Raw genomic sequence first — 18,016 nt, forward strand, 5'->3', positions numbered from 1 at the left:
GGGAAGGGACGGGGGGAAGGGGAAAGGGGAGGGACAGGGGGAAGGGAAAGGGGAGGGACGGGGGAAGGGAAAGGGGAAGGGAAAGGGGAAGGGAAAGGGGGAAGGAAAGGGGAGGGACAGGGGGAAGGGAAAGGGGAGGGACAGGGGGAAGGGACAGAGGGGAGGACAGGGGGGAGGGACAGAGGGGAGGGACAGGGGGACAGGGAAGGGACAGGGGGAAGGGAAAGGGGAGGGACGGGGGAAGGGACAGGGACAGGGGGAAGGGAAAGGGAAGGGACAGGGGGACAGGGGGAGGGACAGGGGAGAGGGAATGGGGGAAGGGACAGCGGGGAGGGACAGGGGGACAGGGAAAGGGGAGGGACAGGGGGACAGGGGGAAGGGAAAGGGGAGGGACAGGGGGAAGGGACAGGGGAAGGGACGGGGGAAGGGAAAGGGGAGGGACAGGGGGAAGGGAAAGGGGAGGGACGGGGGAAGGGAAAGGGGAGGGACAGGGGAAAGGGGAGGGACAGGGGAGAGGGAAAGGGGAGGGGGACAGGGGGAAGGGAAAGGGGAGGGACAGGGGGAAGGGACAGGGGGAAGGGAAAGGGGAGGGACAGGGGGGAGGGACAGGGGAGAGGGAATGGGGGAAGGGACAGCGGGGAGGGACAGCGGGACAGGGGGAAGGGAAGGGGAGGGACAGGGGGAAGGGAAAGGGGAGGGACAGGGGGAAGGGAAAGGGGAGGGACAGGGGGAAGGGAAAGGGGAGGGACAGGGGGAAGGGAAAGGGGAGGGACAGGGGGAAGGGAAAGGGGAGGGACAGGGGAGAGGGAATGGGGGAAGGGACAGGGGGAGGGACAGGGGGAAGGGGAGAGGGGGAAGGGAAGGGAGAGGGACAGGGGAAGAGGGAAGGGGGAAGGGACAGGGGGAAGGGGGAAGGGAAAGGACAGGGGGAAGGGGAGTGAGAGGGGGAAGGGGAGGGACAGGGGGAAGGGGAGGGGAAGGGGAGGGGGAAGGGGAGGGGGAAGAGACAGAGGGGGGAAGAGACAGAGGGGGGAAGAGACAGAGGGGGGAAGAGGAGGAGGGGGAAGAGACAGAGGGGGGAAGAGGAGGGAGGGGGAAGAGAGGGAGGAGGGGGAAGAGAGGGAGGGGGGGGGGAAGAGAGGGAGGGGGGGGGGGGAAGAGAGGGAGGGGGGGGGGAAGAGAGGGAGGGGGGGGGAAGAGAGGGAGGGGGGGGGGAAGAGAGGGAGGGGGGGGGGAAGAGAGGTGGTGGGGGAGAGAGAGGGGGAGGGGGGAGAGAGGTGGTGGGGGGAGGGGGAGAGAGGTGGTGGGGGGAGGGGGAGTGAGGTGGTGGGGGGAGGGGGAGTGAGGTGGTGGGGGGAGGGGGAGAGAGGTGGTGGGGCCCCCTGGGCGTGCTGGCAGTGCCAGCCTGCACCCCAGCACTGCCCTAGGGGCACCTTGGCACTGTCCACCAGGCATGATGCAGAGCCAAGGGGGTGGGGTTGGCGGGGTGTATCATTGTCGTTCTGCATGGGAACAAATCGGGGCTCGAGGGAGGCCAGCGATCGGGGTGGGTGATCTGTTGGGTGGCAGGGGAAATCTTCACTGCTGGGGGAAAGGGGTCTGAAGATCGGGGCGCTCCTGGACTGGAGGGGTGGGGAGGTGTCAGGGCTGGACCGGGAATGCTCATGGGGGCCTTGTTTGGTCCAGCCAACAATTCAGCAGGCTGACAGTTTGGGGCCATTGCGCATGTGTAGAGACCAGAATTGACAGACTCCGGCCCCCAAGTTTTTAATGATATCCTCGATTGTGACCTCTGCATTGTGCAGAGTGTGGGAGATTTGAATCTGAACTCCCACTGAAAGAACAATCGTCATTTACACAAGTTTTCCTACACATTCAGCACTTTGAACTTTCTTGTGAGAATCTCCCTGCCATTACTCCGTGGTATATTACAGCCACACAATGGCCTTGTGGACAGGGTTTCCGAAAAGCGAGGAAAAGAGGCTACTGTAATATTTAATATTTATTTACAGAAGGAGGAAAGTCAAAAGAATATTGTCAGAATGTCCACAAAAGCCCTCGGTCTGAATCAAGACCTATTATCCAAATTCAAAATATTTAAATAATATATGGAGCTATGGTTTCTTGATTCAGGAGTGTCTGAACCAGACTAACAAGCCCAAAATATATAGAATTGAAATGCTACTCAAGGATGGACGCAAGTATGAATCAAATCTCAAAGGTCAACAAGAATTACAGATCCAGTTACAACCCCAATTGTTGAGACACTCAGGAGAAAACCCAAACTTAGCAAGACAAGTGGAAAGTCTGGGCTTCTGTAAGCATCAAGGAAGAGCCCAACTTTTCATTAATTCTTCAAAGTTTGATTCAGAAAGGGTCATTGGCAATGACAATGCACAAGAGCAAAGGCTGAGGCAGCTACAAGGAGCCTCACACTGATCCAAACACAATGGTATCTTCAAGCAACATCCGGTATCCTGTCAGAAATACGCACAAACCAGGAAATGATGATAATGTGCATAAAGTGTGATGAGTTCATGGTTCACATCTTTAGTCTCAAAGAACAAAGAAAATAACAGCACAGCTCATGGAAAACAGATGCTGTCATACCATCCAAAGTGTTTGCCAAATTATCTGCCCTGAGAAAGCTGGTAATTATCCACCAGTGACCAAGATTGACATGGGGCAAGTGCCAACATACATGTCTTTTAAAATTCACAGAGATTGTATCACAGGGGGGCGAGAGGAGGCATGATGCAAACTACTCCTGTAAAACTTTCAGTGTATAACGGTTCACTAATATTATGTGCAGGATCCATAGTCCTAGGGTGCAAGCACAATTAATCCTCTGGGTGTCACATACAAAGTTCACATTGTGAAAACCTAGGACCAATGATTGCAGGTCTATGTGATGGCATACTAGTAACATTCAGTTAGACATCATAAAGTAGATCAGCCTCAAAAAGCTGCCATCACTTCAGGTCACAACCCAACACCAAATATCCAGCATGTTGTCACAAAATTGGCAGTTTTAAGGGAATTGCAACATTACACTTGCAGGACAATGCCCATTAACTGAGCCACCATGTAAGTACAGTGTTCATATACGAGACAGACAGCTGAAGAAGGCAAAATGGAGAAAAAGCATCTTTGGAAGAGTATAAGAGCCGATGGAATGGAGCACCTCACTATGTTTCATAAAGAAAGACAGATCATTGATAGTATGCCTCCAGCCAAGGACCACATTACATGCACTGTACCAGGATGCATCTGTATTGCAGACAACATAACTGTTGAGAGAAGAACAATGCAAGAACATGACCATAATCTGCACTTGTTGATACAAGCAGTATGTAATAAAGGATTGGTGTTTAAGTCTGAAATGCGACTTCAATATGCAGCAGATTAATTTATTCTGTTCTATCCATTAGTGCTGTCATATGGCCTGTTCCAAGTAAAGAAGGAAATATTCAGGCCTTAGCAATCCTTTGAAGATGTCAAGATTTCTTTCATTTCTTAAATTTATTACACTCAAAAATCTTCATTGCTCAGAGAATTGTTGAGAAACCCAAATGCCTTTCCTGTGGCATAGAAGACAACTAACAACCTCCGAAATATTCATTACCAGAAGCACCAATAATGCAATTTTACGATCCTAGGGAGAAAACAGTCCTGAATATAAATGTTCTGCAGAAAGACCTGAGACATACTCCCTACTGGCATTCCCCCCCTCACCCCACCCCACCCCACCCCACCCAGGCCCCCCAGTCTCAATACCCACATCCAACATTTCCCCACCCAATCATACAAAGGCAAACCAATAGCATTTGCTTCAAAGTCTCTGTTCATCATGCAAATGAGCAGGAAACATTAGCCTTGATGTTTGGAATTATGAGCTTTCATACATATTTATTTGGGAAACGATTTGTGGCGTAACCAGACCACAAGGCACTGGAAATAACTTGGTGAAAACCACTGATAAATGCACCACCAAGATTCCAGCGTCTTGATAAAGATTCAAGGTTAAGACTGTGTGATTAGGTAACTTGATCCATCAGATACACTTAGCAAATTGCCTAACCCAACAAGTGGAAAGATATATTAAGATCTCCAAGTTGACTTCATTGACACCCAATTTGAAGGTGCTCTCCAAATTGATCTGGTACATTTTATGCAAGGTAGATGCTGGCAGCTATAAGAAGAAATGACAGAAACTTCTACACTACACAAACTATGGAAAACCATCATTGAAAAATGGACTGGTTCAATTCAACGGGTTTGATCCTCCCAAATAAATTGTAGATACTGAATTTGCATAAAAACTGAAGTAATTCCCACTGGTTTTCTCAGCAGACGTTTTAAAATGAATCTGTCACACACTACACACTGCAGAGTGCACGAGAGTAAATCAGTCCAAAAATCAGTGGGCAGGGACTCAACCCACCCAAGCAGCCAGCAGCATTGCGCTGAGCGGGCCACTGTGCACACGCCAATCTGCCATACTGAAGATTAGCTAGCCAGCCCCGAGATCTCCACAGTACTGGCCGTGGAAGCCCCCCACCACGGTCGCTGGTCTCCTGGTTCTGAACTCCTGGTTCCCTCTCCCTACTGGCATTCGCATCCACCCCCCCCCCCCACCCCACCTGGTCCCCCCAGTCTCAATACCCACACCCAAGGTTCCCCCCACCCAGTCCCCCAAGTCTCAATACCCACATCCAAGGCCCTCCCCCCACCCAGTCCCCCCAGTCTCAATACCCACTCCCCCCACACGGTTCCCTCAGTCTCAACAGCCCTGACCCTTCCCACCTCAATGTCCAGCCCTCATCATTGGATTCTCCTCATTTCTCCATGGGTTTCCTCCGGTTTTCTCCAGTTTTTTCCCACAAAACCAAGGACGTGCCGGTTATGTGAATTGGCCATGCTAAATTCTCCCTCAGTGGACCTGAACAGGCGCCAGAGTGTGGTGACTAGGGGAATTTCACAGTAACTTTATTGCAGTGTCAAAGTAAGCCTATTTGTGATTAATAAACTTGATACTTTACTTTTCCCTCCCTCTGTCACCAAGCCTGAGTACAGAGTCAGCGGGACCTCCCACCACGATTGCCCCCAACCCCCCCATAGGCCCCACCCCTCAGCAGGCCCTGCCCCCTCTAGCACCCCCCCCCCCCCTCCCCATTTGGCACTGTCTAATGCCTGGTAGGCAGTGCCAAGGTACCAGGCCAAGGATGCACACCCACCCCTTACCCCTAACCTTCTGGGAGGCCTCCATGCCCCCCACCCCACCCCTTCACTCCAGTGAGGCCAGACCACCAACTCCCCATTTGTGGGGAGTTGTTGTAAACCCCGCTGGAGTGAAACACTTATGGTGGGGGTGGGGAGACACCAGACTGAAGTCTCCAGGCTTGCTAATCATGTGGAAATGTTCATCTACATAATTTATTCAGCTTTGCACTGATTTCTGGTGTAGAGCTGACAATGCCAGAAATCCAGCAGCCAGAGATACATGGAGGTCTGCATCCTCCAATGGGGAGCCCGCTACACACCCTCTGCATGAGACTCCTAATCTGCTGGATTGCTAGAGCAGCACCGTGGACAGGGACAATCGCCCCCAACATGTGATACCGTTTTTGGCTTGGTAGAATGAGCTACGCATTTCATGGGGGGTCAATTTTAAATACAGGCTGGTCATCACACAACTGGATATTCTTCAAAAAACTTCATCACTCACATACGGACACAGATTGAATGAGACAGTCTATTGTTCTGGTATGAACAATTACATTCAAGGCATCATCAAGTAGTACAAGGTTTGACAAGAGCATATGACAAGCACTATCGATTCAACATGAAGTTCCTACCTATTCGTTATTCAAAATCGCACCCAACCTCTCATGTCCATAGCACTAACTTCATCGTCAGCGGTGATTATTTTACCAAGTACTCCATCATTTGACAATGGCATATGAAGCACAACTGTGATGCACACTCCAGTGTTTGTGCGCCATGAGATATTGTTACGATAATCATTTGCAATTTATTGGTGAGCCATTTCAGATGTGTGAGAGTGTTAATCACACTGCTTCTTCTCATTACCCTGGACCTAATGGCCTAGCTGAACAAATGAACTGCACAGTGAAATCTCTAATTCACAAATGTAGACAAACCAAGCAAGATCTTCATACTGTAATGTTACATCTGGGTGTGATGGCTTTAAGTGCAATTATTCCATCACCAGCAGAGCTCACAGTTGATTACCTACTCTTACCCATTCTACTTTCTCAGAAACTAGAGAGCAACTTTTAAAACCACAAAGAAGATGACCAACATGCACAGTAAAAGTGCAGGTACAGTGTTGTGAGTTTACTATCAGGCTATCAAGTTCATATCCAAGACCCAGAAAGTACATGGCAACCAGGTGAGGTGACAAGTATTTGTTCAGAACCAAGGTCCTTTGAAGTCCTTACACAAAATGCTGCAAGAGAGTCCCAACCAAGGACAAATCAGATCCATTCTAGGTCCTCAACAACTGAGCAGTCCCATTGCATCTAGGACACGATGCAACCAGGAACAATACCCAAGAATGACAGATCGCTGTGAACAATTAATGAAACCTCCAGATAAGGTTATCATTACAAGATCTGGCCATTGTAGTACATTACCTTTACATTTTAGGTTTTAATTATTTAATGTTAATGACAGATAAACATGCATTGCAAATAGGTATACTTCTTTGAAAAAAAGGGAGAAAGTATCTTTAAAAAGGAACGGAGATGTGATATGCCTTAAAGGGTTAGCAGCATGACATCAATAGAAAATAAATGCGGCGTGATCTAGGGTGGAATTTTATGGCCTTGCTTGACCTGAGACCAGAAAATCCAGCCCAAGTTCAATAGACATTTCCATTGTCCGCTCCTTGCCTGCTCCGATTCTGTGATGGACAAGGCAGTAGAATTTTGGCGCTAGTCTCAGTTTCACTTTTGCTTTAAACAGAGTGCACACACACCTCTGATATCTTTAATCTTTACTCCAATATATAACTGTTATTACGTTCCTAATCTTATTAAAGGAACCCACAACATGTTAACCCAATTTCTTATGAGTGACCAATGCATTGTTTCTTTTTTTTTACAGTGAATAAGCCCAAAGTATGATATCTTTATAATAACATGACAGGGAACACCTTCCTCCCCGGTGCACCATTGGCATTCAGTAGTAAACAGCAATTATCCAGCAGTCTGCAGTGCATTGCTGCAACTTCTCTTCTACGTGGACTACGTCTTTTAAAAGGGAAGGCTGCCTACTGCAATGTTACTGAATCTGCTAGAGTGTGTAGTGGGGCTCAGCAGAGAAATAGAGTTCAGGGCTGCATCAGGCCATTCCTGGCCAGGCCACTATCAGGGGAATGAAAGTTTCCAGCAGAGCACATTCTGAATTGTGAAACCAACGCCCAAAAATTGGGGCCAATGGATTTGATGCCTGTTGTGTTTTTAGGACAAAGTTAGTATAATAGTATTTTAAAAAAGACGCTCCTGTGAAATGCAAAAAAGAAACTTTTTTGTTCCAAAAGTTAGCATTTATCCAATTAAGCTTCCACATTTGATCTAAAGAAATGCCAAAAAAAAATTGAATCAAGATGATTATGTTATCCTGTGAACTTCTTCCAACCATAACTGAATGCCTTTGGAATCACAGTTCAAATCATGTCCCTCTCTGGATGCTTATCTTTGATAACGTTAAGGCAACTCTGAACTTGAACAACCCACAAAATAATTCTGCCTACGTGGAAACTGCAGGGTCATGTTTAAGCATGAAAATGACTGACACACAGACCTGTTGTGTTAACCTGCTTATTCAGGTTGTGAATTGTTAAAAACCTTTAAAGTATGTATTTTTTATTATTATTCTTACATTTCCTTTATTTTCTTTCTAGTATTCTTTTCCTCCTTATATTTTTTTTTAAAACCTAATTTGACTTCAAATTCACCAATTCTAATTCACCTTCCTTCCCAATCATTTCTCTGTATATTTCTCAATCCCTCAATTTCATTGTGTTAAGGCAATGCACAACGTTTGTCCCATTATTCACTAAGGATGTCCTGTGCTCCCTTCCTATGATTTTGTCAGCTGTCAGTTAAAAGTGGGTTAAAAAAAATATTAAAAACACCTAAACATGCACAAACAAGTCTAAACAGGGCACATTCCAGCAATAATGTTCCCAATTAACGGGACACTCACATACTATAATAATGGATCTTTATTTGTTCCTTAAGAATACAACAATAATGTTCTACATGCTTGGCTAGCTCAGTACTTTCGATTAAGATTTTTTAGAAAGGTTGAAAAATTTAAACTTGTACTGACATGTTAAGCTCTTCAAGAACCCATACTTAACTGGGAGCCAGCAGAATTTAAGCTACGCTGTTGTGGCTGTTTAGAAAATATTTTACATAGCAGTGAATACACAGGTTAACACAAACAAAGATTTTTTATTTTCTACAGGTTATATTATTTGATTTTAAATAAACATTTCTTTGAGAACATTGAAAATATAAATATAAAAGGGATTGAAATAAAATATAAAAGGGATTCTTTAATTGCTGGGTCAAAATTCTGGAGCTCCCTTCCTAACAGCACTGTTGGTGTATCTACACCACGTGGACTGCAATGGTTCAAGAAGGTGGCTCACTATCACCTTCTCAAAAGCAATTAGGAATAGACGGGAAGTGCTGGTTCCTTGTTTTCTGTCTCTTTCCTTCATTCTCACTGTTACATTTCCCAATTTGCCAAACTTAAAGTTTATTATTATTGTCACAAGTAGGCTTACGTTAACACTACAATGAAGTTGTGAAAATTCCTTAGTTGCCACACTCCAGCGCTTGTTGGGGTATTCTAAGGGAGTATCTAGCTTGGCCAATGAACCTAACCAGCACATCTTTTCGGACTGTGGAAGGAAACCGGAGCACTTTACAAACATTGCCTATAAATGTGAATTTGTTTATTTACCTGAATTTTTAATAATGCTTTACAACAACATTTAAAGTAGGAAAACCATGTTGTTGCCTATCAACAAGGGACCCGCAGAGAGAAAAGGCAGTTTTCAGTTCAGCCGGAAGCAGTATTCCATAGAAACTGCGGGAACAGACAGAAAGCAAGTCCAAAAGTAAAGAACAGAAATGTTCCAAAACCAGAAAAGGTCAAGAGCAATATCCCAACATGTCAGTAAAGGAAAGGGACAAGGAGATTGTGGCAGTTCCTGTTCAATGAAAGCAAGATTGAGGAGCAGAAGAGAAGGGGCTTTGAGGTAAAGGACAAAGTTATAGGAAGCAGATGTAAAGCAATGTAGACTAGTGAAGACCCACAGAGACCCAAAGGTTTGTGACTTCTTATTAGGGGCCTGCAATGCAGTGATCTGCTGAGTATCTGAGAGTTTTTGTGAAAGGCAAAGCTTGAACTCATATGACAATCCAGTGGAGAGGAACAGCAGGAGGAGATTGAAACACTGAAGGTGGATCCTTGCTGGAGGTATGAGAGAAAGTGCTGCTTAGGGAGAAGACTCTAACACGTGTTCTTCAAGAGTGATGATAAGAAACCCTCATGTCAAAAAGACAGTGACAGTGAGACCAGTTGGCTCATGGTCTGACAAGCATTTGGGAGGACTGAGGAGAAATAGTTTTGGGTGGCATTTGCCACTTGATTTCAGAGTGTGGGGTACCAGACCACATTTTACCTATGTACTTACATCGACTACGTACTTATTGAGAATGTTTGAATAGAAGAGTGGTGGGAGTGTGGAATGAGCTGCCGGATAAAGTGGTAAATGCGGGGTCACTTTTAACATTTAAGAGAAACTTGGATGGGTTCATGGATGAGAGGGGTGTGGAGGGATATGGTTCAAGTGCAGGTCAGTGGGACTAGGCAAAAAATGGTTCGGCACAGAAAGGAAGGCCAAAAGGCCTGTTTCTAAGCTGTAATTTTCTATGGTTCTAAGATACACCTGAAAGTTCAGTAATGGTATAGTCAGGGTGAAGGAATGGTGCATTATAGTTCATCTTTTCTTATTTAATAAACGTTGAAAGTTCATCAGCAGTCTCTGCAATTCTGTCCAGTACCAACACCCCACGGTGGGAGAATTTTGCATCCATATTCGACGCAAGTGCAAAATCCCCCAAGAGTTGGAAAATGAGAATCTCAGAGGCGGGATCTCGGCTTCACATTATCCCCTCCCCCCCATCTCATCAACGACAGAATGAACCTCCCACCCAGGAAGGTCGGGAGCCTCATTTCGTTATGTTAACATTGCATTAGCGGGCTTCCTGCTATATTATCCCCCGACATGAGGGATTTCCCCCTTGCTGATGTAATGTCACACTGGTGAGGTACACAACTGCTTTTGTATAAAATGAGAACCAGGCAAAGGGAGCCTGCCAGGGGTGCACTGCCAAGCACAGCCCCCCAGAAGAAAGAAATATGGCCAGACACAACCCCCAGCATCCTGGCACTGCTGTGCTGGGAAAAGGGGTGCTTCAGCATGGAGGTCCATGCAAGGGATCTCTGTTTGGGGTGGGGGGGGGGGGGGGTTCCTTGTATTCTAGGGAGGGAGGGGTGAGGAGGGTTCCACGAGGGCGTGGGCATGTGCACGCAGGAGGCGGCGGGGGGAGGTAGGGGCTATCCATCTTCATGAGGGTAAATTCTTCAAGATCGGGTGCCCTTAGCCAACATTGCTGGTTCTATCAGGTGCCCCCCCCACCCCCTCCGCCCCCAGCTTAATAGCGTGATAATCGACTCCAGCTTTCTTTTTGACGAAGTACTGGAAAACATGGAGAGAAAAGACAACTGTGCAGCTGGCGGTCTGCATGCCGCTTTTCTTACCTGGTCCTACACTTAGAAAAAAAATAGAAAATTTCACCCCATGCATCTAAACAAAAATACATGCTAGGATCTATTAAGTCAGGTTCTACCCTGGGACAGTAATGACGTCAACTGGGATTGTAACACAAGCGATAGAATCAATACTCTTTTAGGATCCATAGTTAAAGCACAAGGAGGCCACGAAATCACGATGTGGTAGCTAGTCGCAGGCTTAACAATCCCATATCATTTTATATAGAAAAAGGCTTTTAAATACTGCTCAATGCTATTCTTCTTTCACTATCACTGGATTTAATAAAATGCCAATATGCTTTGATCCTCTATGCGGCTTGATATTGACACATTTCCTTCAAAACAAAGGTAGCTATTGATCCAGGAATACTTATTTTCCTGTTGATGGTTACATTAAGCGCAGGTGATAAAGTAGCTGAAGTTGCCCACAGATCAGAATATATAAAGTCAGGATTTAGGTTTAGGCCGCTAAAAGTTAGGCAGTGTTTTCCACATGGTAATGGAACCATTGCTCACAATTTACTTCAATGATCTGGACTCCAGAATTAGGAGTACCATTTCAAAATTTACTAATGACCCCAAATTTGGGGCATGGTCAGTTCCATTTCCTTCTATTGTGGGCCGCCTTGTCAGAACAACAAAGAACAAAGAACAACCCAGCACGGGAAACAGGCCCTTCGGCCCAACAAGCCCGCGCCGCCGCATCACCCTACACCTATTCTACCCTGCGTGCCTACGAATAGAACCCCTGACTTAGCCAGATTCAGGGGAGAATAGTGTAGGGTCAATTTGGTAAAACCAATCAGCCTAAGAGCACATCTTTGGGGTGTGGGAGGAAACCGGAGCGCCCGGAGGAAACCCACGCATCCACAGGGAGAATGCACAAACTCCCACAGACACAGGCCCAAATCCATGTATCTGCACAGCTAGCAGTGCTAGTCACCGAGCTGTTGCGGCGCCCGTCTACCGGTCCAGGATCAAGCACACACACCAACACGAAGTACTAGGCCACTCCCGGAACCTCCAAGAGTAGCCCACGCACGACCCACCGTGTGCATGCCCCTCGTTTGACAACGAGGTGGACCTCCACCTGCGGAATAAGAAGGCAGAGAGGGCAGTGATTGTGTAGTGTTGTGTTTGGGTGATGAATTACCATTACTGAATAGCTGGAGGTATGTGAAGCCAGTGAGAGTGGCTGACAGGTTTACAGGCTTGGCAAACGTGTGTGATGGTGAGGTCAAGTAATTGGGTGTCAGGCAAGAATCACATATGCCATTGAATAGAGCTGGATGGGTGCATGGAGGAACACGAGAGGTTAGCGTGTGATGCATAGCAGATGTCATCTGCCGATACATTCACTGACCTTGATCACCCACATATGGTCAATGGCTTCCTGTGGGATTGCTGCAAGGTCCTTGGAATTGACCTCCTCCCACTCTCTTCTGGAGGTTGGTCATTAAGAGCCTCCTGCTATCTTGTAGGATCATGACATCTCTTCCCCCCCACCTCCCCAATTAATGGCTTCAGTGCTTCATCAGTCACCCCAAAACCTTCTTTATCTGTTCTCATGTTCCATTTTGAGATTTTATGGGATAGTTTTTGAGCAGCTCATCAGGGATAACTCCCCTGCTCTTAACCAAAATAGTGGAATCTCATCCATCCATTCTGGAGGACTGATTCGTTCTCAGTTTTAACATCTCATCTGAAAGATGGCACCTCCCACATTGCAGCAGTGGCTCAGTACTGCCCTCTGGTGTTGATCTTTATATTTTTCAAACAGGCGTCAAGAATTGGGTCTTGAACCCACAACCTTCTGAGGAAGAGGTGAGAATATGACTAACTGAGTCACAGCTGACACTGAACTTATTATGCATACATTGCTATCATTGAAATGGTTGCTCTCATTGAGAACAACTATAAAGGGGTGGTTTGTTCTAGTTACTGTGTGGTGATGTTGAGACAGCAGGAACATAAAAAATAGGAAGAGGAGGCCACAAGGCCCCTTGCCACTGTTCCAGCATTTAATAAGGTGATGGGTGATCTTCTAATTTAACTTTACTTTTCCACTCTATTACCATGTAACAACTCCAGGAGTCAGCTATGAAGGAACTGTGCTTTTATTGCACAAAGTGGAAATAAATAACAACCACAAGATTGTGGTGAACACAACAGCTCCCAACTAGGACTAAACGGATAATGGATCCACTCACAGTTTCGCTTTATGCAGGTATACGAGCTCCACCTGGTTAGCTACTTATGAATCCTCAGGGAGCTTGTATTTAATGTGCTCAACTGGGAAGTCAATTAGCGATTCGCCATACAGATCATGGAGGTTATCTCACACCATTGCCAGAATTCTACTGCCCCGCCCGGCACAGAATCAGGGCCAGCGAGGGGCAAATAACAGAAACGTCCATTGACCTCAAGCAGGAATTTCCGATCTTGCTCAAGTGAGACCGTAAAATAGCACCCATACCTCTTGATTTCCCGTAGTCCCCAAAAACCAATTGATCTCCGTCTTCAATGTTATCAGTGGCATCATTCTACCACCTTTTGTGGTAGGGAATTTTAGCAATTCACAGACTTCCGAGTGAAGAAATATCTCCGCACTTCAGAAACGGCCAACACCTTATCCTAAGACCACGACCCCCTACTCCTAGGCGATCCAACCAGTGAAAACAGCTTCACCGTATCTATTCATGAGGCCCTCTCAGAATTATATACTTTCTATGTCTATAAATATAGGCATACAAATGCACTCAAGAAGGTTTCCTCCCGTTGATATTTCTGGTGAGATCACAAAATACATTTACTTACAATTTTTCCAAAATTCCAAACAGAGAAAATCTTCTCAACTGTATTTACAATATAATTTACAAAACAACTACATACAATAGTATCGCTGTTCATAAAGGAAGTTAAAGCTGATGATTATTTGGATGGCTGGGCATCGGAGTGGGTGGGTGGTAATCAATTCAAGTGTTAAAACCTAAAATTTCATTTGCTTCAAATAAACGATTGTGGTTTTGACTTGGCTAATTTGTGGAGCTTGCTTTTGACAGTAAAGTCTGAACACACTGGTGTATAGCTCATTTAATACTTTTCAATCAAAATTGTATACCCATCGAAAATGCTCTTTTGTTTCAATACAAAGATAATGATGGATCCGCACTGTCACTTAAAACAATCTGAACCCTCTCGAGTTAAATAATTAGGAGATTTGAAAAGCACGGGGTGGAATTGTCTGTCCCTGCCTGCCACTGGGATCATCTAGTCCTGCCGAAAGTCAATGGATTTTTTTTTTTGCTGGGACACCGAATTTCCCACAGTGGGTCGTGCCATGGCGATGCCAACAAATCCTAGCCACTACATCATCTGTAAACAACATCAGGGAGGCAGTGGGGTAGTGGCATAGTTGCGGGACAGGTATTCCAGAGACCTAGGTTCAAATTCTACCCTGGCAGATGGTAAAATTTGAACACAAACACCTGGAATTACAAGTTTACTGATTACCATGAAACCATTGTGGATTGTTGTAAAACCCATCTGATTCATTAATGTCCTAATGTCGTCCTCAGATGTGACTCCAGATCCACAGCAATGCAGCTGACTCTTAAAAGCCCTCAGGTATGGACATTAAGTGCTGGTCCAGCCAGCAACATCCACATTCCACGAACAAATTTTTGTAAAAAATTGGACGTCAGATTCAGCCAGGGCAAGTACAAATAACCACCTCCAGTTAATGGATAAAATAGGAATGATTTCTATGTCCTGACTTTTATCTCCTGCCCAGCTGGCATTCAGGAGCTTTCAGTTTGTTGGTTCTTTTGAGGTCTTCTTGTTAATAATAGGAATGACTCAGTTATCACTTCTGCGCGCATAAAACAGAAAGACACTAGACTGACACTCCTATGACAGAACGAAATTTCTATTAGTGTTTTTACTTACAATTTTCCCATCTGCTCGTGGACTCGAATCTGCAGCAGGCTGATCTAGAAATGACAATATTTATAACAAGATTACTGTCTGATCAATAAATGCCTAGAGATTTGGGGATCTCAGATTAAGGTGAACAGCTATAATGTATCTGAAAATAGCTGTTTTGCTGTGTGCCTTAGTGTAGCGGTGTTCTGTTTCTAACCTAACCACTAAATCTTCTAATGAAGACTAATATGCCCCAAGGTGAAAGGTGAACAATGTTTTCTCTTTTGGACATTTTTTCCCCCAATTGTTAGTCATCAAAGTAAATATGCACAGCTCATTCCAGGAGTGAAAGTGAGAAAATAAAACTAATATGTAAAAATGAACTCATCAGCAACCCAGTCAAATTTGAAAAGCTTTCAGTTATACTGCACCTTTCACAGCCTCAGGAAATCCCGAAGTTCTTTACAACCAGTGGATACTTTTGAAGTGCCCTAATCACTGTTGTCTCAGAGGAAGGAAACTTGGCCAATTTGTACCCAACAAGATCTCATGATCTAAGGAATAAATGTTGGCCAGACCAATATTACAACCAGCAGTATTTCTGCGAACCTCAGAATACGAACGAATTATTATCCGTAAATATAATCAAACATTTTTCCAGCGACACTTTTCCCTCATATGTTCATTTCTTCCACAGTTTTCTTATGCGAGTGAGTGTGAAGGGACACAGTTCAAATCAGTGGTCTTCCATTTAAGATGGAGATGAGGAACATATTTTTTTTCCCCCCACTCGGGGCATCACTGGTCTGTGGGATTCATTTCCCCAGAGAGCAGTGGAGGCTGGCTCACTGAATATTTTTAAGGCTGGGGTAGATAGACTGAATCTATAGACAGAAAGTAGGAAGGTCGAATTGAGGTCACAGTCTGATACTCCAAGGGGCTGAAATGTCTACTCTTCCTCCTAATTTGTACGCTGATATGAGCCAGCCAGGCTATCCATGTTCGTACAATTCTGCGTTTATTGATAAAAATCACGTTTATTATGAGGTGCACTGAAACTAAAACAATGTTTTTCAATCCAGTTGACACAATGAGAATAAAAAATATCCTTGCTCATTTCCACGCAGCTGATGTTACAATGATTAATTCTGAGCTGATAATAGCTTTGACAGTGGCCAGATGACTAGTAAGTATATAAAATAATTTCGGAAAATAAAACCAGAATTTCCCAACCAGGGCCTATTAATCGGAGGTCGGAATCTGTAATTTGTGCTGCAGCTTCTTGCACAATGCAGCTCCTTTTTTTTTTGCCGGCTAATTCAAATTCCTAGTCCTGACGCAAAGCTTTGAAGGTGACAGGACAAGGTGACGAGTTCCAGGAAAATGGGCTCAGGATAGAGGCAAAAGAACACAAAAGCAAAGATGTTGCGCTAAACCCTTATAAAATCATCCATTTGGCCTCAGATAGAATTCTGTGTTCATCTCAGGGCATTATATTTCAGGAAGGTGGCAAGCCCTTGACAAGGATGCAGAGGTGATTTACTTTATGTGTAGCCTTTTTATTGGAATGTGGGCAAAGCTAGCATTTGTTGCCCATCTCTAATTGCCCTGGAACTATAGCAATTATATCAGGGATGAGGGATTTCCAGTTTTGTGGTGAGATTAGAAAAGCTGGCCAGAAATAAATAAGTTGGCAGTCGGAGGGCAGTGGTGGTTTCAGTGACAGGTTTGCTAACCAGAGGAATCGGATTCAAGATAATTGGCAAAATAAAGAAAGAGTGGGGGAATTCAAGAAGAAACTCACCTACACAGCAGGTTGTTAAGAAGTGAAATGGACTGTCAGGGAGGGTAGAGGGAGCAGATTAATTCTGCAAGAGTTTACAAAGGGCAATTATACACACAAGTGCAATGGTATATCCACTTGCAACAGAACCATGTACAGGGCTATAGGAAAGAGCAAAGAACTGGAACTAATTTCAAAGGGTCAGCACAGACATGGTGGACTGAATGGTCTCATTCTGTGTTGCAAGATTCTAATGCTTCAATAACTCTCAGATTTTTGATGTTTAACTAATGAATAAAACAATTTTTTCTATTACATTATCTAAAAGTAAACAAAAAGTGCATCACGTAGAACGTGAGCAATAGAAAAATGTGCCACTAGAGGAACAGCAGCAACAGAGCCGCTACATCAATGTTTCTTTTGCCAAAGTCTAATTCCCATTACATACTGAACTGTTATAAAATGGAGACTGCATGACAGGCAGGGATTGGTTAGTTATTGGAGTATACAAGGTGCACTCTTGTAGTGTGAAACAGTCTCAGACGGATCAGCTTTTATTTTCTCGTGTTCGTACAATAGAATCATTTTCAGAGTGATTGAGTGATTTACAGTTCATTCAGTTACTGCACTAGACTTGAACCAGTGACTAAAGAAATGTGAAGTGAATGTAATACCAGCCAACCTGTGAATGGAATAATCTTTTTAAAAGTCAGTGGAGCTGAATTCTAACCCTTAAATCTGAAAAAATATCATAATCTGGTTGGATAGGTCAGGATAACTATCCTCAACCTTTTTTGACTGACTGATAAAAGTTTTCTCTGCTTTGAAGGCAGAAATATTAAGATGCCACACAAATGAGGGATATACTTTACGCAAGCATTTGTGACCAGACCATGATGGGCGAAGAGTTTGGCAGAATCCAGCACTGCCGTGTGTGTGTGTGTGTGTGTGTGTGTGTGTGTGTGTGTGTGTGTGTGTGTGTGTGTGTGTGTGTGTATTTGAAGGTTTATTTTTATTACAATAATTAATTGGCAAAGAAGGAAAATTCACAAGTTTGCAGCATATTTACCCTCGTTGCATCAAATGAGATTGGCTCCCCATTTGTGCCTGTCAATAGCATGTAAATACCTGGCCCTGGAATGGGTTCGCGAGCACATCTACGAAGTGGACAGAATTCCCAGCCAATCTACACAAACGCAACCCATTGACAGGAAACTGCTTGCAGAGTTTCTGGAGAACTGTCTCTAACAACCCACCACCGCATTTATTTCCTTAAGCTTACCTGTATAGTACATTACTGATTTTGTATTCATTACTTTTAGGCAATGTATGTGCTACTTGGTGTTGCAATGATAAACAGGCAACAAGGTCATTTATATTTGGGGAGAGTGGCAACGATAGATAGGCAGGCTGTATGATTCACATCTA

The 18,016-nt window shown here is 44.8% G+C and overlaps 1 protein-coding gene across 1 annotated transcript in view; it reads right to left on the reverse strand.

Moving 5' to 3' along the window:
- The window catches only part of LOC145355592 (troponin T, cardiac muscle isoforms-like), a gene marked incomplete at its 5' end in the record, with an annotated part of 36,651 nt that overhangs the window by 2,138 nt on the left and 16,497 nt on the right, over positions 1-18,016 (reverse strand). The window contains one exon of the mRNA XM_080207842.1: positions 14,830-14,873. Coding sequence (XP_080063968.1) covers positions 14,830-14,873 — 44 coding nt within the window. The remainder of the gene's footprint in view (positions 1-14,829; positions 14,874-18,016) is intronic.

The sequence above is a fragment of the Carcharhinus amblyrhynchos genome, chromosome 19 (assembly GCF_965287045.1).
Source record: "Carcharhinus amblyrhynchos chromosome 19, sCarAmb.v2.hapA, whole genome shotgun sequence".
Lineage (NCBI taxonomy): Eukaryota > Metazoa > Chordata > Chondrichthyes > Carcharhiniformes > Carcharhinidae > Carcharhinus > Carcharhinus amblyrhynchos.